This window comes from Ovis canadensis, chromosome 6 (assembly GCF_042477335.2).
Source record: "Ovis canadensis isolate MfBH-ARS-UI-01 breed Bighorn chromosome 6, ARS-UI_OviCan_v2, whole genome shotgun sequence".
In the NCBI taxonomy this organism is placed as follows: Eukaryota; Metazoa; Chordata; class Mammalia; order Artiodactyla; family Bovidae; genus Ovis; species Ovis canadensis.
The window spans coordinates 32,536,159-32,557,083 of NC_091250.1; the positions used below are offsets into that span (position 1 = coordinate 32,536,159).

A 20,925-nucleotide genomic window follows, 5' to 3' on the forward strand; every position below is an offset into this window, starting at 1 on the left:
GTCAGCATTCCTATCACAGGGGCCGCTCCAAGAAGCGACTCTGCTCAAAGCTGTCCTCGTCCATACACCTCACCCTCTGGCATGCTTTTCCACTCCACCTCCTCATCTTCATTGCTAGCCTCAATCCTCGTTCACATCTCCACTCTAAAATGTACTCGGATTCGCTTGAATTGGAACTTGATTTGAGTGTCGACTCAAATCTATCATTCAAGGCAATGACAAGATCCAAGAGTAATAAAGTCCCATGTGGAAAACGTGTTTCAGCAGAGCATACAATAGGCAGCCAACCAGACACAAACTTTTCTAGCTAATTTATGAGTTTGTACTTACAAGTGGAAGGGCAGGTTGGAATATGAGAACAAGAAAAGCAGGTGAACCACGTTTATATTGAACCTGTATATCAAGTCACAGACTGAACAGATGGGCACACTGATGTTGTCAGACTGTGGAAGAAAGAGCTGTTGACTCCACCTGTGGCTGAAATGATGGGGGGTAGATAAAATATCAACTATCTGAACCACATAGATATTCAACTATCTGGTGTTGAATAACTGTGGAGTTTCTTATTCAGTCTCCCTTTCATAAAATATCAGTCAAAGCAAACATAGATGCAAGGGATAATGGAAAAATTGGTTCAAAATGTTGGATGAGAGAATTTATCTTTAAAGGTTTTAGTGATGTATTTTGCACTATTTGCTACTTTATATTTACTGTCCAAAATATACTGTCATAATTAGCTCTCACTTCTCTTTTTTAATTCATCTAAGCATTTTAGCAGTGCTCCGAGAGTTCCACAACAGTAAAGATACCTTTTCTACTTTAAGGGCCAAAGGACTCATTGATTTTGAAAGAGTACTTTCCTCCCTGACTCATCACCCCTCCCAAAAATATAAGATAGGGAAAATAATTTAATTATGTTATGCTCTTGATACCAAAAAAGAGGGAGGGAGAGGAAAGACATAACAAAAGAATGGGGAGACTGAAATATAGCATTTGATAAAATTCAATAGCTATTCCTTATAAAAATTGAAAAGAATTATTTCCTTAACATGATATAGGGATGAATATATTAGAAGCCTGGAGCAAATATCTTTCTTTTTTACTTTTTGTTCTGGCCATGCCACACAGTTAATAGGATCTCAGTTTCCCAACCAGGGATGGAAACTGCATCCCTACATTGGAAGGGCAAAGTCTCAACCACTGGACTACCATGGAAATCTACATTTTTCTTTAAAAAAAAAAACAAAACAAGAACACTTTCTTGGGAATTCCCTGGCAGCCCAATGGTTAGGCCTCTGCACCTTCACTAGAAGGGACCCAGGTTCAATCCTTGGTTGGGGAACTAAGATGCTGCAAACCATGCCCGGTGACCAAAAAACAAAAAAAGAATCACCGCAATCTACAAACATGTTTCTTAATAGCAAAATGTTAGACACATTTCCTTTAAAATAAAAAATAAGAAAAGGATATTTAATATCACTACTACTATTAAACATTGTATTGAAAGTCTCAGTCAGTGCAATCAGAAAATTAAAAATGAAGCAAAAGTGTTAGAAAGAAAGAAACAAAACTGCCTCTGTTCCTTGTCTCTGGCAGCTGTAATAAATTAGCAAAGTTTAGTGGCTTGAAACAGTACAAATATATTATCTTATAGTTCCATAGTTTGGAATCCAAAATGGGTCTCACTGTAATAAAGTCAAGGTGTTAGCAGGTCAGCATCCCTTGTTGGTGGCTCTAGAGGGAGAGAAAGACACATCCTTGGATTGTCCAGCTTCTAGTGGCTGTCCACTCCCCTTGGCTCATGGCCTCCTTCCTCTGTCTTTAAAGCCAACATCAGGCCGACTCTTGACGCTGCCATCTCTCTGGTTCTTCCTTTTCTGCCTCCCTCTTCCTCTTTTAAGGACCTTTTGATTATACGTGTCTACCTCTATAATCTAAGATTCACCTTATTGTAAAGTCAGCTGGTTAGCAAATTTAATTTTTCTGCATCTTAATTCTCCTTTGGTGGATAGCATAAAATATTCATATTTTCCAGAGATTTAGGACATGGACATCTTTGGAGGTTCATTATTCTGCTCACTACCTGCCATTATTCACAGATTATTTGAATTATTTGTGTATATAAATAAATTTAAAGGAACTACAAATTATCAGATTTTGTAGTATTGTCATTTGCTAAAATTTTTAAGTAGTTATAGCACCAACATTTTTTGTAAAATAAAGATGCCATCTATATCTCATACCTTTCTCATACTATACTAGTAAGAATACTTGAAACTCTTCTCAATATGGTAATACTTAAATACTTATTGACTTCTATTCATCTTCAAAATATTAAGCTATTTGAGGATTTCCTGAAAGAGCATGTGACAGGCTGTTATTTTATATACTGTCACACTGAATCCTCATAATGCTGAGAAGCAAATATTATTCTCTCTCTTTTACAAATAAAAAAGCTGAGACTCAGAGAAGTTGGATCACTGGTTATCCAGAAATAAGTCACTGCATGAGTATCTTAATGCAAGACAAACATTACAGCTCTGCAAAGTTCTACCGCTGTACAGTTCCATCTCTCTGCCCTCTCGGAGGTACTTGGTTCCACCAACATTTCTTCCACCCTGAAATGACATGATTCCATATGTGACTAGTGATAGTAAACAATAATATCACTTTAAATTTACATAGCATTTTATGTACTTAAGCCATTGTCATATCAATTACATCTGATTCTCACAACATACAAGATGAATAACATATATTAATATTTTGTGTGAGAAAAGGATTCAGAGAGGAAGATTGGCCCAGATGACACAGTTTTTCCTAGCAGACCATAGAACCAGAGTCTCCTAACTTCTAGAACAATGTCCTACACCAAGAAATAAAGTGTGAAAACCCACAAAACACACAATGTTCCAAAAGCTTTTTTAACGTGTATTTCCATGAGATGTTTGGGGGTAGGAAATAATCTATTCTAAAGTCTCATCATTTTCTTCTGAGTTTCTTTTGAGGGGGTAATATTAGGAGTAAATTATTTCTAGAATGTTCTTAATTGATGTTTGAAGTCTTTCTTGGCATTCAAAAGGCAAATCATTTAGTGTTTAAGAACTCAGTTGCTGGAGTCAAAAGGCCTGTATTTGAATCCCTGTTTGACCCCTTACCATGGCAATTTATCTCAACTCAGTGGGCTTCAGTGTCCTAGTATGTAAAATGGGAATCATTTCACTCCCTCGAGGTAGTGAGTTAATACAGGCTTCCCTGGTGGCTCAGATGGCAAAGAATCTGCCTGCAATGTGAAAGACCTGGGTTAGATCCCTGGTTGGGAAGATCCCCTGCAGGAGGGCATGGCAACCCACTCCAATACTGGAGAATTGCCTGGAGAATTCCATGGCAGAGAAGACTGGCAGGGTCTGGGGTTGCAAAGAGTCGGACGTGACTGAGCGACTAACTCTAGACTAGACCAGTGACTTAATACGTACACAGGCTTAAGTCAGAGCCTGGCCCAGAGTCAATACTCAGTGAGCACTAGCTATTATTCTCTACAGAGCAGAAGCCTTGTGTATCTATTATCTTAGTGAAAGATTACAGTGATTGGAAGGTTCCAATCTATATTCGTTGTTAAAAGCTAAATGCTTTCTCTTGCATTTCAGTGATGCCTTTACCGTCACAAAAGCATCTGTATAATGTAAGCACCAACTCCAATAGGAGAGCTAATGGGAAGGATAAGTAGTTTTTTTCTCCCCTCAACCCAGCTTTATTGAAATATAATTAACAAATAAAAATTGTATATATTTAAAGTATATAATATGGTGTTTTGATGTATGTATACGTTTTGAAATGACTGCCAAGATCAAGCTGATTAGCATATTCATCACCCTACATGGTTACCACTGGTGTGTGTGCATGATGAGAATACAGTATTATTAACCATAGGCATTAGACTCTACATGAAACTGTACACTAGACCTCCAGAATTTATTCATCTTACATAACAGAAACTGGACTTTTTGCACCCATTGTGCCTACTCCTTAGACCCTGGAAACTACCATTCTACTCTCTACTTTAATAAGTTCAACTTTTTTAGAGTCCACATATAAGTGAGATCACACAATATTTTTCTTTCTTACATATATCACATCTTCTTTATTCATTCATCTGTTGATAGACACTTAGAGTGTTTCCATATCTTTCCTTAAAATTTTATTTATTTATTTATGGCTGCGCTGGGTCTTTGTTGCCGCACAGGCTTTTCTCTAGTTGCATCGCGCGGGGGCTACTCTCTAGCCGTGATGTGTGGGCTTTCACTCCAGTAACTTCTGTTGTTTCAGAGTATGAGCTCTAGGGCACATGGGCTCAGTAGTTGTGGTTCCCAGGTTCCAAGGCTTAAGAGTTGTGGTGGAAGGGCTTAGTTGCTCCAGGCCTGTGGGATCTTCCCAGATCAGGGATCAAACCCATGTTTCCTGCGTTGGCAGGTGTATTCTTTACCACTGAGCCACCAGGGAAGCCCCTCCGTATCTTGACAATTATAAATAACACTGCAGGTTGTTTTCCTCTATAACTTGAGTTCAAAACAAATATCACCACTAAAGATAGTTTATTATTGACAGGGGAAATATATGGGACTCAGGAATGAACAATGAGAGGAAAGACCATCAAAGGACAGCTGCATTAAGAACCATTGAAGTAGAGGCATTTTGGTACATTCTCTCCTGTGTGGTTTGCACAGTGCAATCAAAGCTGGACAAGCTAGAATTCCAGTGTCTTTGTTGAGTAGCTCCACACGCCAGAACACTCTGAACTTTTGTGTTCCAAGGCTGGCACTACACGATGTACTATAATAGTAACAAAGACACAGAGATTAACACCAAGCTTAGGGTACTGAAACTTTCATGAAATAGTCTCTTCCTGTTAAAGTTAATAGTGCGTAATTTTATTGACACTCAATAAAGGCTAACTCATAAACTCTTCTGCCATATAGCAGTTCAGTGCATGCTTGTGTTCTCTTGAAGACGTTTGAATTTTATCTAAAAGCCAGCTAGCACTGAAGCTCAACAAGAAGTTAGTAAGTAACTCTAATGACATTTCCTCTGCAGAGGCCAGGCCTCTCACTCACGTGCACTTGAGCTATTTTCTGATACTAGCAATAGGTTCACAACAAACCAAGAAAACACTCTTCTTCAAGATCCTTTGAGGTGATGGCTTGAATCTAAGGGATCTGCCAACCCATCCAAACCTAACTGGGTTCTTAGTTCAATATCACATGGGCTCTGTGACCAAACTCTACTCCATCAGTTCAGCTCAACAAATAGTCACATAAGTTGCTATCAAGGTCTGTAAAAATAAGACACAAAGAGATTCTACAAGTACAGAGGTAATAGTAATAGCTGTCATTTAATGAGTGTGCACTGCCTACCAGCATGCTAAGTCATCACAAACATGATCTCATTTATATCACCCTGGGATTTAGATATGATTTTTTAAATTTTATTTATGTTTATTTTTGGCTGCGCTGGGTCTTAATTGCTTGACGTTTCATTCTGGGCTTTCTCTAGTTGTGGCAAACAGGGGCTACTCTCTAGGTGTGGTACTTACCTAGACTTGCTGCTGTGGCTTCTCCTGTTGGAGAGCATAGGCTCTAGGGTGAGAGGGCCTCAGCAGTCACAGCGCAGGGGCTTAGTTCCTGGACCAGAGATAGAACCTGTGTCCCCTGCATTGACAAGAAGATTCTTGACACCTGGACCACCAGGGACCAACAATAGAAACTATTGGCCTCAGTTTACATGTTACAAAACTGAAAGAAATCTTGAGTGATTTCCTCCAAGCTCACACAGCTAGAAAATAGCAGCACCAGAATCTGAAACGAAGCTGATTCTCCACACTCACCACAAGGCTAAAACTAATGGCCTTGCAGTCAATTTAAAGTCAGAGGTGTGTTCAGGGTATGTAGTGTGACACAAAGGGCCATTTTGGCCAAACTCCCTTCATTTCTCACTCAGCAGGTCAAGAACACTGGAAAGGATTATGGCTGGATGCAAGGAAGGAAGCTACAAACCCTAAAAGACTCCAAATGCATGCACACTTCTAACAACTGGGAACCGGAAGGGTCATCATCCCCTCCTCTCTAAGACCAGAACCAGAGTTAGGAATCACACTACTTGCTAAAAAGGTTTTCTGTCCTCCCATCACAGAATTCTGAGGGGTAACGGCTTCTTAAATAATCTCACCAATAGAGGGCAGACCCAGAATGCCCAGAAAACTGTACCCTTAAACGCCCTTGGACCCAGTTTCCTTAAAAGCTCACATATAATAAAGAGTTATAGCTGCCAGTCCTTCTGGTCATATTAGTGACCCCAAATTTATTTCATTTATTTGAAGTAAGGTCTTATTTTTAAGAGGACAGTATCAAAAACAAACTTCATGTTTCTACAAGTTCCCAATCCCAATAATGCAAGGATTAGAACAAAACTTACATATACCATTAGCAGGCTTTCCCAGCAAACCCAAGGACAGATGTGTATTTGATAAAACTCAGAAATCTGAGGGCTAACTGGCAAAGATCAGTTAAAATAAATAAGCTATAAACAAAATATTTGCCCTAGAAAGGCCCACCTACTTGAAAACTGGCAGAAAAAAATTTGCCTTGGTGCTAAAAAATTCTTTTTTGGTTTTATTTTATTTATTATATATTTATTTCTGGCTTCAGTGGGTCTCCATTGCTGCATGCAGGCTATTCTCCAGTTGCAGTGCTTGGGCTTCTCATGGGGTGACTTCTCTTGTTCCGGAGCACGGGCTCTGGAGCATGGGCTGGGTAGTTGTGACCTACACTAGCTTAGTTGCCTCATGGTATGTAGGGTCTTCCCACTAATAAATCCTTGATTTTTTAAAATTAAATGAATTATGTGCTTTTTAAAACAATAACCAGAAGCGATCCTAAGATGGTGGAGGAACAGGACGGGGAGACCACTTTCTCCCTCACAAATTCATCAAAAGAACATTTCAACACTGAGTAAATGCCACAAAACAACTTCTGAATGCTGGCAGAGGACATCAGGCACCCAGAAAAGCAGATCATTGTCTTCAAAAACAGGTAGGAAAAAATATAAAAGACGAAGAAAAAGAGATAAAAGAGGTAGGGAGGGAGCTCCATCCTGGCAAGGGAGTCTTAAAAAGAGAGAAGTTTCCAAACACCAGGAAACACTCTTGCTGCCGAGTCTGTGGCGAGCCTTGAAAGCACAGAGGGCAACATAACAGGGAGAAAAAATAAATAAATAATTAAAACCCACAGAGTACGAGCCCAGTGGTAACTCCCCCAGCAGAGAAGCAGCGCAGACGCCTGCATCTGCCACTAGCAATCGGGGGCTGGGCAGGGAGGCGCAGGCTGCAGTGCTTTTTAAGGATCGGGCCCAAATGCCCCAAGTGGAACCAGAGTGAACTAACCTGGGCTAGCAAACCAGGCTGTGGGATAGCTACCATGCGAAAAGCTCTAACATAAGGCACCACCAGGACCACGCACAGAACAAAGGACAGAACAGAATTAGCCGGCTGCAGACCATCCCCCTCCAGTGACAGGCAGCCAGAGCTGGAAGGGCCAGAAGGGGGTAATCGTAGCCCCAGAGAGACATTAACTACCAAACTGCAAGCAGGCTTCTTCGCTAACTAAGACTTCTGGACTTCTGGGGTTCTGGACAGTCACCATCCGCCTAAGAAGGGGCGCCAGTTGTACACCCAGAAAACTGAGCAGCAGGGATGGGAGAGGTGATAAGTCACAGCGACTGTGCTTGCCAAACACCCGAGCTACTCAGACCTGGGAAGGGCACAAAACGCATGCCCAACCGAGTCTGCGCCTCTGAGGACTACCTGAGTGCCTGAGCCTGAGCAGCTTAGAATGGGGAGGTGCATGCTGCCCAGGGCCAGCCTCAGACAGTTCCCCAGCAGAGCAACCTAGAGCCTGAGCGGTGTGCGCCGTGAACAGGGGCAGGCCCAGTGTGGCTGAGACACTGCGAGCACACGCCAGTGTTATTTGTTTGCAGCATCCCTCCCTCCCAACAGCGCAACTGAACAAGTGAGCCTAAAAAAGTGTCCACCACTGCCCCCCTTGTGTCAGGGCAGGAATCAGACACTGACGAGACCAGCAAACAGAAGAAACTAAAACAGAGGGAACCGCCTCGGGAGTAACAGGTGCAATAGATTAAAACCCTGTCGTTAGTACCGACTATATAGGAAGGGGCCTATAGATCTTGAGAAATATAAGCCGGACCAAGGAGCTATCCGAAAATGAACTGACCCCACACTGCCCACAATAATACCAGAGAAAGGCCCAGATATACTTTACTATTTTTACGATCATTCTTTGTTTGTTTGTTTTTTCTTCTTTTCTTTTCTTCTGTTTTTTTTAACATTTAAAAATTTTTAAGCCCTCTATTTCTCCTTTAATGTTTATTTTTGTAACCTACTATTACTTTTCAAAAAAAAAAAAGAGACCCTATTTTTAAAGCAAATGCCATATATGTTTTTTTGTGGTTGTTGTTGTTTTTTAATAATTCTTGTGACTTTGTTTTCTTTTTTTCTTTCTTCTTCTTCTTTTCTTTAATATTGTATTTTTGAAGATCCAACCTCTACTCTAAATTTTTAATCTTTGCTTTTTGGTATTTGTTATCAATTTTGTACCTTTAAAAACCCAATCTTCAGTACCCATTTTTACTTGAGAGCGAGATTATTGGCTTGACCACTCTCTCCTCCTTTGGACTCTCCTTTTTTCTCCACCAGGTTGCCTCTGTCTCCTCCCTCCCTCTTCTCTTCTCTACCCAACTCTGTGAATCTCTGTATGTTCCAGAAGGTGGAGACCACTTAGGGAACTCGTTACTGGCTGGATCTGTCTCTCTCCTTTTCATTTCCCTCTTTTAACCTCCTGGCCACCTCTGTCTCCTTCCTCCATCTCCTCTTCCCTGTATAACTCCGTGAACATCTCTGAGCAGTCCAGACTGTGGAGCACACATAAGGAAGTGATTACTGGCTAGCTTGCTCTCTCCTCTTTTGATTCTACCTCATCTCATTCCAGTCACCTCTAACTCCCCCCTCCCTCTTCTCTTCTCCATGTAACTCAGTGAACATCTCTGGGTGTCCCTCAGTGTGGAGAAACTTTTCATCTCTAACCTAGATGTTTTATCATCGGTGCTGTATAGATGGAGAAGTCTTGAGGCTACTGTAAAAATAAAACTTAAAACCAGAAGCAGGAGGCTTAAGTCCAAATCCTGAGAACATCAGAGAACTCCTGACTCCAGAGAACACTAATCAATAGGAGCTCATCAAACACCTCCATACCTACACTGAAACCAAGCACCACCCAAGGGCCAACAAGTTCCAGAACAAGACATACCATGCAAATTCTCCAGCAACACAGGAACACACCCCTGAGCTTCAATATACAGGCAGCTCAAAGTTACTCTAAAACCATTGTCATCTCATAACTCATTACTGGACACTTCATTGCACTCCAGAGAGAAGAAATCCAGCTCCAGCCACCAGAACTCCTACACAAGCTTCCCTAACCAAGAAACCTTGACAAGCTACTGATACAACCCCACCCACAGTGAGGAAACTCCATAATAAAGAGAACTCCACAAACTGCCAAAATACAGAAAGGCCACCCCAAATGCAGCAATATAACCAAGATGTAAAGACAGAGGAATACCCAGCAGGTAAAAGAACAGGATAAATGCCCACCAAACCAAACAAAAGAGGAAGAGATATGGAATCTACCTGATAAATAATTCCGAATAATGATAGTGAAAATGATCCAAAATCTTGAAATCAAAATGGAATCACAGATAAATAGCCTGGAGACAAGGATTGAGAAGATGCAAGAAAGGTTTAACAAGGACCTAGAAGAAATTAAAAAAGAGTCAATATATAATGAATAATGCAATAAATGAGATCAGAAACACTCTGGAGGCAACAAATAGTAGAATAATGTAGGCAGAAGATAGGATTAGTGAAATAGAAGATAGAATGGTAGAAATAAATGAATCAGAGAGGAAAAAAGAAAAACAAATTAAAAGAAATGAGGACAAGCTCAGAGACCTCCAGGACAATATGAAACGCTCCAACATTCGAATTATAGGAATCCCAGAAGTAGAAGACAAAAAGAAAGACCATGAGAAAATACTTGAGGAGATAATAGTTGAAAACTTCCCTAAAATGGGGAAGGAAATAATCACCCAAGTCCAACAAACCCAGAGAGTCCCAAACAGGATAAACCCAAGGCAAAACACTCCAAGACACATATTAATCAAATTAACAAAGATCAAACACAAAGAACAAATATTAAAAGCAGCAAGGGAAAAACAACAAATAACACACAAGGGGATTCCCATAAGGATAACAGCTGATCTTTCCATAGAAACTCTTCAGGCCAGGAGGGAATGGCAAGACATACTTAAAGTGATGAAAGAAAATAACCTACAGCCCAGGTTACTGTACCCAGCAAGGATCTCATTCAAATATGAAGGAGAAATAAAAAGCTTTATAGACAAGCAAAAGCTGAGAGAATTCAGCACCACCAAACCAGCTCTCCAACAAATACTAAAGGATATTCTCTAGACAGGAAACACAAAAAGGGTGCATAAACCTGAACCCCAAACAATAAAGTAAATGGCAATGGGATCATACTTATCAATAATTACCATAAACGTAAATGGGTTGAATGACCCAACCAAAAGACAAAGACTGGCTGAATGGATACAAAAACAAGACCCCTATATATGTTGTCTACAAGAGACCCACCTCAAAACAAGGGACACATACAGACTGAAAGTGAAGGGATGGAAAAAGATATTCCATGCAAATAGAGACCAAAAGAAAGCAGGAGTAGCAATACTCATATCAGATAAAATATACTTTAAAACAAAGGCTGTGAAAAGAGACAAAGAAGGCCACTACATAATGATCAAAGGATCAATCCAAGAAGAAGATATAACAATTATAAATATATATGCACCCAACATAGGAGCACCGCAATATGTAAGACAAATGCTAACAAGTATGAAAGGGAAAATTAACAATAACACAATAATAGTTGAAGACTTTAATACCCCACTCACACCTATGGATAGATCAACTAAACAGAAAATTAACAAGGAAACAAACTTTAAATGATACAATAGACCAGTTAGACCTAATTTATATCTATAGGACATTTCACCCCAAAACAATGAATTTCACCTTTTTCTCAAGTGCTCACAGAACCTTCTCCAGGATAGATCACATCCTGGGCCATAAATATAGCCTTGATAAATTCAAAAAAATTGAAATCACTCCAAGCATCTTTTCTGACCATAATGCAGTAAGATTAGATCTCAATTACAGGAGAAAAACTATTAAAAATTCCAACATATGGAGGCTGAACAACAAGCTTCTGAATAACCAACAAATCACAGAAGAAATCAAAAAAGAAATCAAAATATGCATAGAAACGAATGAAAATGAAAACACAACAACCCCAAACCTGTGGGGCACTATAAAAGCAGTGCTAAGGGGAAAGTTCATAGCAATGCAGGCATACCTCAAGAAACAAGAAAAAAGTCAAATAAATAACCTAACTCTATACCTAAAGCAACTAGAAAAGGAAGAAATGAAGAACCCCAGGGTTAGTAGAAGGAAAGACATCTTAAAAATTAGGGCAGAAATAAATGCAAAAGAAACAAAAGAGACCATAGCAAAAATCAACAAAGCCAAAAGCTGGTTCTTTGAAAGGATAAATAAAACTGACAAACCATTAGCCAGACTCATCAAGAAACAAAGGGAGAAAAATAAAATCAATAAAATTAGAAATGAAAATGGAGAGATCACAACAGACAACACAGAAATACAAAGGATCATAAGAGACTACTATCAGCAATTATATGCCAATAAAATGGACAACATGGAAGAAATGGACAAATTCTTAGAAAAGTACAACTTTCCAAAACTGAATCAGGAAGAAACAGAAAATCTTAACAGACCCATCACAAGCACAGAAATTGAAACTGTAATCAGAAATCTTCCAGCAAACAAAAGCCCAGGTCCAGACGGCTTCACAGCTGAATTCTACCAAAAATTTAGAGAAGAGCTAACACCTATCCTACTCAAACTCGTCCATAAAATTGCAGAGGAAGGTAAACTTCCAAACTCATTCTATGAGGCCACCATCACCCTAATACCAAAACCTGACAAAGATGCCACAAAAAAAGAAAACTACAGGCCAATATCACTGATGAACATAGATGCAAAAATCCTTAACAAAATTCTAGCAATCAGAATCCAACAACACATTAAAAAGATCATACACCATGACCAAGTGGGCTTTATCTCAGGGATGCAAGGATTCTTCAATATCCACAAATCAATCAATGTAATTCACCACATTAACAAATTGAAAAATAAAAGCCATATGATTGTCTCAATAGATGCAGAGAAAGCCTTTGACAAAATTCAACATCCATTTATGATAAAAACTCTCCAGAAAGCAGGAATAGAAGGAGCATACCTCAATATAATAAAAGCCGTATGACAAACCCACAGTAAACATTACCCTCAACGGAGAAAAATTGAAAGCATTTCCCCTAAAGTCAGGAACAAGACAAGGGTGCCCACTTTCACTGCTACTATTCAACATAGTTCTGGAAGTTTTGGCCACAGCAATCAGAGCAGAAAAAGAAATAAAAGGAATCCAAGTTGGAAAAGAAGAAGTAAAACTCACTGTTTCCAGATGACATGATCCTCTACATAGAAAACCCTACAGACTCCACCAGAAAATTACTAGAGCTATTCAATGAATACAGTAAAATTGCAGGATATAAAATCAACACACAGAAATCCCTTGCATTCCTATACACTAATAATGAGAAAGTAGAAAAAGAAATTAAGGAAACAATTCCATTCACCATTACAATGAAAAGAATAAAATACTTGGGAATATATCTACCTAAAGAAACTAAAGACCTATATATAGAAAACTATAAAACACTGATGAAAGAAATCAAAGAGGACACTAATAGATGGAGAAATATACCATGTTCATGGATTGGAAGAATCAATATAGTGAAAATGAGTATACTACCCAAAGCAATCTACAGATTCAATGCAATCCCTATCAAGCTACCAGCGGTATTTTTCACAGAGCTAGAACAAGTAATTTCACAATTTGTATGGAAATACAGAAAACCTCAAATACCCAAAGCAATCTTGAGAAAGAAGAGTGGAAATGGAAGACTCAACCTGCCTGACTTCAGGCTCTACTACAAAGCCACAGTCATCAAGACAGTATGGTACTGGCACAAAGACAGAAATATAAATCAATGGAACAAAACAGAAAGCCCAGAGATAAATCACACACCTATGGACACCTTATCTTTGACAAAGGAGGCAAGAATACATAATGGATTAAAGACAATCTCTTTAACAAGTGGTGCTGGGAAAACTGGTCAACCACTTGTAAAAGAATGAAACTAGAACACTTTCTAACACCATACACAAAAATAAACTCAAAATGGATTAAAGATCTAAACATAAGACCAGAAACTATAAAACTCCTAGAGGAGAACATAGTCAAAACACTCTCTGACATAAATCACAGCAGGATCCTCTATGATCCACCTCCCAGAATTCTGGAAATAAAAGCAAAAATAAACAAATGGGATCTAATTAAAATTAAAAGCTTCTGCACAACAAAGGAAAATATAAGCAAGGTGAAAAGACAGCCTTCTGAATGGGAGAAAATAATAGCAAATGAAGCAACTGACAAACAACTAATCTCAAAAATATACAAGCAACTTCTGCAGCTCAACTCCAGAAAAATAAACGACCCAATCAAAAAATGGGCCAAAGAACTAAATAGACATTTCTCCAAAGAAGACATACGGATGGCTAACAAACACATGAAAAGATGCTCAACATCACTCATCAGAGAAATGCAAATCAAGACCACAATGAGGTACCATTTCACGCCAGTCAGAATGGCTGTGATCCAAAAGTCTACAAGCAATAAAAGCTGGAGAGGGTGTGGAGAAAAGGGAGCCCTCTTACACTGTTGGTGGGAATGCAAACTAGTACAGCCACTATGGAGAACAGTGTGGAGATTCCTTTAAAAACTGGGACTAAAACTGCCTTATGACCCAGCAATCCTACTGCTAGGCATACACACCAAGGAAACCAGAATTGAAAGAGACACGTGTACCCCAATGTTCATCGCAGCACTGTTTATAATAGCCAGGACATGGAAGTAACCTAGATGTCCATCAACAGATGAATGGATAAGAAAGCAGTGGTACATATACACAATGGAGTATTACTCAGCCATTAAAAAGAATACATTTGAATCAGTTTTAATGAGGTGGATGAAACTGGAGCCGATTATACAGAGTGAAGTAAGCCAGAAAGAGAAAGACCAATACAGTATACTAACACATATATATGGAATTTAGAAAGATGTTAATGATAACCTTGTATACAAGACAGCAAAAGAGACACAGATATATAGAACAGACTTTTGGACTCTGTGGGAGAGGGAGAGGGTGGGATGATTTGGGAGAATGGCATTGAAACATGAATACTATCATGTAAGAAACGAATCGCCAGTCTAGGTTCAATACAGGATATAGGATGCTTGGGGCTGGTGCACTGGGATGACCCAGAGAGATGATATAGGGAAGGTGGTGGGAGGAGGGTTCAGGATTGGGAACTCATGTACATCCGTGGCGGATTCATGTCAATAAAAAATAAAAGAAAGAATAAATAAATAAAATAAAATAAATAAAATAATAACCAATAACCTTATCTTTTATAAAATTACCATGACTGATTTGATAGTCATTTCTAAAATTGTAATTAATATAAAACCATTTGATTGTTCAAAAAGTGAAAATTGTCTAGTAGATGTCTTTTAATATTTCTCAAGCTACCTTCCCCAATCCCACACTTTATTCCAGTCAAAAACACTTGAGCACACAACACATATAAAGCTCCCAGATATGATGAGCAAAGGAAATTCCTGTCCTCAAGGTATGTGCAATCTATACAGACACTATCAACCACTGGAAAGCCCTGGGCACATACAATAAATTGAATAATGGTAACACACACAAAAAAATGTTGTGGGGGAAATCAAGAGAAATATTAAATAGTTCTTGAACTCATGGTTCTTAAACAGAAGAAAGGTTCTTTCATATTCAGTTCAGTTCAGTTCAGTCACTCAGTTGTGTCCAACTCTTTGCAACCCCATGGACTGCAGCACACCAGGCTTCCCTATCCTTCACCATCTCCTGGAGTTTGCTCAAACTCACGTCCATTGAGTTGGTGATGCCATCCAACCATCTCATCCTCTGTTATCCCCTTCTCCTCCTGCCTTCAATCTTTATGGTCATGATTTTCAAGCCCTCAATCAGATTTTTCTTAGCACATGAAGACATTCTGACTGGAGAGGAACAGAGGCTCTGGTCCACTTGCAAATGAGTTTGTGTCTGTGTATGGACTTTTATATAAAAATCTTTCATATAAGGAAGTGTAGACAAACTCACATTACTGATGGACACTGTACAGGCAGAACAGAAGCCTGTCCTGGAGAAGACCAGAGTCCTGGGGCTTGTCCCTGAAACAAGGGGTGACTTTGGGCAGTGGTGACCCTCAAGGTTAGAAGAATTTGAAATGGGGTTTCCCAACAAACATGGAGACTGGTAGTCCTGCTCAGACTTACAAACATTCCAGTAAAGAGTGCAGCTAGATTGAGGAGAACAGCATGTACTTTCTCCCAAAACCTCCACTGATGACCAGCTGTGCTTCCTGAGGTGCAAATGAGAAAGCAGATTGAGGGTTCCAAAAAAGAACAGACGTTTGGAAATAAAGAAATTTTCACTCATTTCAGAGCTTGAAATCAACTATCTATAACATAATGCCTGAAAATAAACCCCTTTTACACTCTTCAAGGTTATCCAAATTTAAAACACATGGATAGTTTAATACCACATAATTATCCCCTCCCTAAATCTCTATCTTCCTGCTTCAAATCATATACTGTGGCTAATAATCAGCAAAAATCAACTAACACGTATTTTACAAACTTTCCTGGATACAGAACCTTGCTCAGTGTGATCACCATTGCAAAAGGAAGGGAATTGGATGCCTAAGAGCACCAGCATTATGACTCCAAGGAAAAACAAGCTCCAGATAAGCCTGGGTATTTATTACTATCAGCATTATTACCAACTTATTAGAAGATAATGTATTTTTCTAACATTTCCCAATTTAAAAATCATTTCACATTGATTTTATCATCAGAATCTTATAGAATCTATAAGAACTAGTTGGGGAAAGTGAAATGGCCTGGCTGTAAGTCCCCCACCGGATAGAGGACTGAATCCTGCCCCAGGCAGGAGAAAGTACACAGGTCTGAGAAGATCTCTGGACTGCAGGTAATGAGGAGGGAGGCTCAGACCCATTTTATACAAAATGAAGACAGTGACATAGAGTAGGACGGTACCTTTTCAGGGCTGGGGAATAAGACTAACCTCCAACTCTGAGCCTTTCCTGGCATTCCAGCACTACTAGATTTCATGACTTCCTGAGCCAGGAGTGGGAAAGAGTCTGGTTTAGGGCCCAAAATAATTTACTAAAGTATCCTAGCCATTAACCGCAAGACCCAACACTTGCAGAGCATTAACCGCATCTCAGGACTATACAGATATCTATTTCCTCTCCCTCCCTTCCAGCATCAGCTATCTTACTTTACCTGAGAAAACTGAAGAAGAGAAAACGTAAGATTACATTTTGACCAAGATCACACATCTAAGCTCAGAACCAGGCCCTGAACTCAGGCCCTCTGCCCACCTAGTTATGCTTAGCCCAGGAGGGACCAACACAGCCAGGGCACTAAAGAGTGCCGCTCCACAGTGATAGGGCCTAGAAAGTTGCTTGTAAAAACCCTGTATTTAGAAGGCTTTCACAGGGCTCAGTGTTAAGAGTCCGCCTGCCAATGCAGGAGCCACGGGTTCAATCCCTGGTCCAGGAAGACCCTTCATACCGTGGAGCAACTAAGCCCAGGAACCCCAACGACAGAGCCCACACATCTCAGTCACGGAAGCCTGAGAGCCCTAGAGCCCGTGCTCCACAAGAGAAGCCACCGCAATGAGAAGCCCTCACACTGCACGGAAAAGTAGCCCTGCTCACCACAACCAGAGAAAAGCCCACAGAGCAACAAAGGCCCAGCACACCCAGAAATAAATAACTAAATAAAGTTTTAGAATGGCTTTCACAACCTCGGCACATGAATGTTGCAGTTTTGGTAACAATTGGGCTTCCCAGGTGGTGCAGCGGATAAGAATCTGCCTGCCAATGGAGAGGATGTTTATGCAATCCCTGGGCCAGGAAGATTCCACGTGCTGTGGAACAACCAAGCCCTTGTGCCACAACTACTGAAATCCGCATGCTCTAGAGTCTGCGACAAAGAGTAGCCCTCACTCTCTGCAACTAGACAAAGCCCTTGAGCACCAGGGAAGACCCAGCACAGCCATAAATAAATAAAATTATACTTAAAATAAAGGAATCTGATAACAATCAACCTAAAGCAATAATAGAAATCTACTTTTTAAAATATTTATTTATTTGGCTTCGTCAGATCTTTGTCGCGGCACTCGGGACCTTAGCATTAGGCAGGATCTTTCGTTGGAGTACACAGACACTCTAGGTGTGGCACGTGGGCCCCAGAACACACAGGCTCAGTAATTGCACCATGTGGGCTTAGTTACTCTGCAACACGTGTGACCTTAGTTCCCTGATCAGGGATTGAACCATGTCTCCTGCATTGCAAGGCAGATCCATAATCACTGGATCACCAGGGAAATCCCAAAAGTAGGAATTTAAATATAAGAAAGTCAAAGAGCATCAAAGGCAGAGCAGACCCTCCACAAGGAGAGCATGAGGCCTGGTGATTTAAATTACAAGGAGATTTGTTGAAGAGCAAAGAAAAACATAGGGTATATTTCTTAAAACTGACTGCATTGTTCTTTTCCAAATAAAAATACTTCTGTATCAACAGCCTCTTAAACCCCTTAGCAACAGATCTTTATGAAGGATAAAGTGAGGAAAGAAATGATTAAAGCTTCTACGAACTTTCATAATTGATGTGTGTGATCAGTTGATTCTCTTTTAGTTAATTCCTCCGGGAAAATTCGATGTCTGTAACATGGGAATTCTCAGGTCTTCCATTCCTACAAATTAAAGAGCAGAAGTCATTAATTAATATCCTATCAAAACCAGACATCTTATATATATAATAACAGTAACAACAGCAGTAATGGCTAACACTTATTAAACACTAGCTGTAATGCCAAGCATAGTACTAAGTGCTTTACTGTTTTATCTCATTTGATCTTCCCAACAACCTAATCTTTGCCTTATTTTTCATAAAAGGAAATTGAATCACTTACCCCAAAATTAGACAGCCAGCAAACAGCAGAGCCAGGATTTGTATCAAGCAATCTGACTCCAAGACCTAAACTCTTAACCCATGTATGTATGATATGTCATTTAATTTAAGCCTACTCATAATCCTGTCCTGGGAGATGCTTTTCACAGCTCACAAAATCATGGCTCAAATGGGTTAAGCAGTTGAAACAGAGCTCAAATTCAGGTCAGTCTGTCTCCAAAACTCCCATTCCTTCTACCATGGTTTCCCTAAAAGGAAAAGAGATGCCAAAGATGAAGATGAGCGACAGGTCTGGGAAAGGAACTCTCTGCAGACACAAACCAGATGTCAGCTGGGGTCTCCCCTGCCCCCTTGAAATCTAGGAAACAGTGTCTACAAACTCTTTTGTACATGTTAGGAGAAGTCCCACAAGGGGTTGAAATGTTTTCTCCTGGCCAGCTCGGCTTCCAGTTTCCACCTGTGCTGAGTCTTGGTTCCCACTCTCCACCTTGGACCCCATGATGCAATTCAGCCCCAGTCCCTTGATTTCCACAGCAGTCCCCAGGTGTGCATACCAGACAACCCTGCTCTTTAAAAAACTGTTTCCTTGACTTCTTTCTCCTACACCCGAACTCCAGCTTCTGCTGATGACCCTCCTCTCTCTCTCCTTCCTCCTGCTCTCTTCACCTTGAACCCCAAATCTCCGGAACAAGAATCCCCCTACTTTCCCAGGCAGCGCCATTCAGTTTCATGACCCCTCTGACTCAAGACCCTTCCTGACGCCTACAGTCTCAGATCCAGAAAGCTCCTCAAGGCATTTTCCTCTCCACAGTAGTTCCCCATTCCAGAGAAGGCATGACTCTAGCTCTGGCAGCAGCAGCTGCCCCCACTGCAAAACCCACCACGAATCTACCCATCAAGTCAACCTGGACTGGGGAGGAATTTCAAGGCAACCAAAGCTGACTGCCAAGAAAACCTCAGCATTTTTTTTTTTTTGAAGTTTATAGTTTCAAACTAGACACCAATTTACTGCCATTTTAAAAAATAAAACATATATATTTCATAACCTTGGCTGCTCCAGCCTGCATCTCCACATCCCTCAATCCCAGCAGCAACGGGAAAAGAAAGGAGTCTCGTTGACCAAATCTTTGACAGCCACTTGGCTCCTCCGGCCTGCCAGTTTCTGGGAAGCTGCTTGCTGGTGTCTGGCCTGCGTCCCTGGCACTCCCATCTCCCCTATGTACTCTTTTTTTTTGGATGCACTGGGTCTTTGTTGTTGCATGTAGGCTTTCTCTAATTGTGACAAGCAGGGGTTACTCTTCACTGTGGTTCATGGGCACATGGGGATGCCAATGGGTTCCCTTCCCAGGGAAGTCCCTAAATTTACATTAACTCTTAGAATATTTTTGAGTACCTACTGTATGCTAGGCTCTGGACAAAACACGAGGGATGCAGTGGGGAAAGGTCAGACTCTGTCTCTGGCCCATGGACCTTTAATTCCTGAGAGGAAAAATTCGGCTTTAAACACACCTAATTTATTCATTACAATCATGACAAGTGCTACAAAGGGAAAGGATGAGATGTTGTGAAAATACTGGAAAAAGATAGGCTGACTCGCAGCCGTGTTGGCTTCCTAAGTGGGGAGCAGCGAGGGTGATGGAGGTTGAAGACACCAGCATCGAGCACGGTTGAAGCTGGGATCTGAGTGGAGTGTGCAGAGATGAGGGTAGGGTGCACATCATGAGAGCAGCTCCAAGCAGGGCCAGTGCGCCTGGAGGTGAGCTGAAAAGAGGGAACAAGCAAGAAGCGAGGCTGTGGGACACGGGGCTAGCAGCCCTTGCTTGGGACTGTGGATTGTGTTCTGAAGATGAATGTGAAATCACGAAGTATTTGCAGGGATGTGGAATGACACAGCCCTCATGCTAAATGTGTCTCTTTGGCTGCTCTGAGGATGAGGCACTGGAAGGGACCCATGAGGAACCCTGGAGCAGTAATTAAGAGGCTGCTGGTATAATTCAGGCAAGAGATGATGAGATCTCAGACTAGGAATAACAGCCATGTTGAAATGGCCCTGTAGCTCTAGCCTTTCTCCTACTGAAACGTTCCTCACACTTGCCTGATAAGAATCTGTGACATTCATTAAAAATACAGGTTCCCAGAGTCCCATGCTGCAATGGGGTGGAGTTTGGGAATCTGTACTTTAAACAAACTTCCTGAGGGATTCCTTTCAGTAGACAAACTTGCCCCGTGTTACCCTGCAGTGTACACTGAGAAATAGACCTTCCTTTCCCCTGCAAAATAATTCAGTTTCTAGAGATGGTGCTTTTCATGACCTCAGACAGCAGAGGATGCAGGAGAAATCTCACAGTTCACAGAATACATTCCCTACTTGGCACTTCCGCTGTAATACAGGTCCAACGTTTAGGTTACCTACATTTGTTTTTAGGTGTGTTTCTTCACATATGAGCTTTTTTATTTTTGTTTTGTGTTTTTA

At 40.6% G+C, this 20,925-nt stretch overlaps 1 protein-coding gene across 1 annotated transcript in view; it reads left to right on the forward strand.

The window, feature by feature from the left end:
• The window catches only part of COL25A1 (collagen type XXV alpha 1 chain), a 527,569-nt gene extending 521,379 nt beyond the window's left edge, over positions 1-6,190 (forward strand). Inside the window, exon 37 of the mRNA XM_069593542.1 lies at positions 5,995-6,190. Coding sequence (XP_069449643.1) covers positions 5,995-6,123 — 129 coding nt within the window. The 3' untranslated portion in view covers positions 6,124-6,190. The remainder of the gene's footprint in view (positions 1-5,994) is intronic.
• The last annotated feature ends 14,735 nt before the right edge of the window (positions 6,191-20,925 follow it).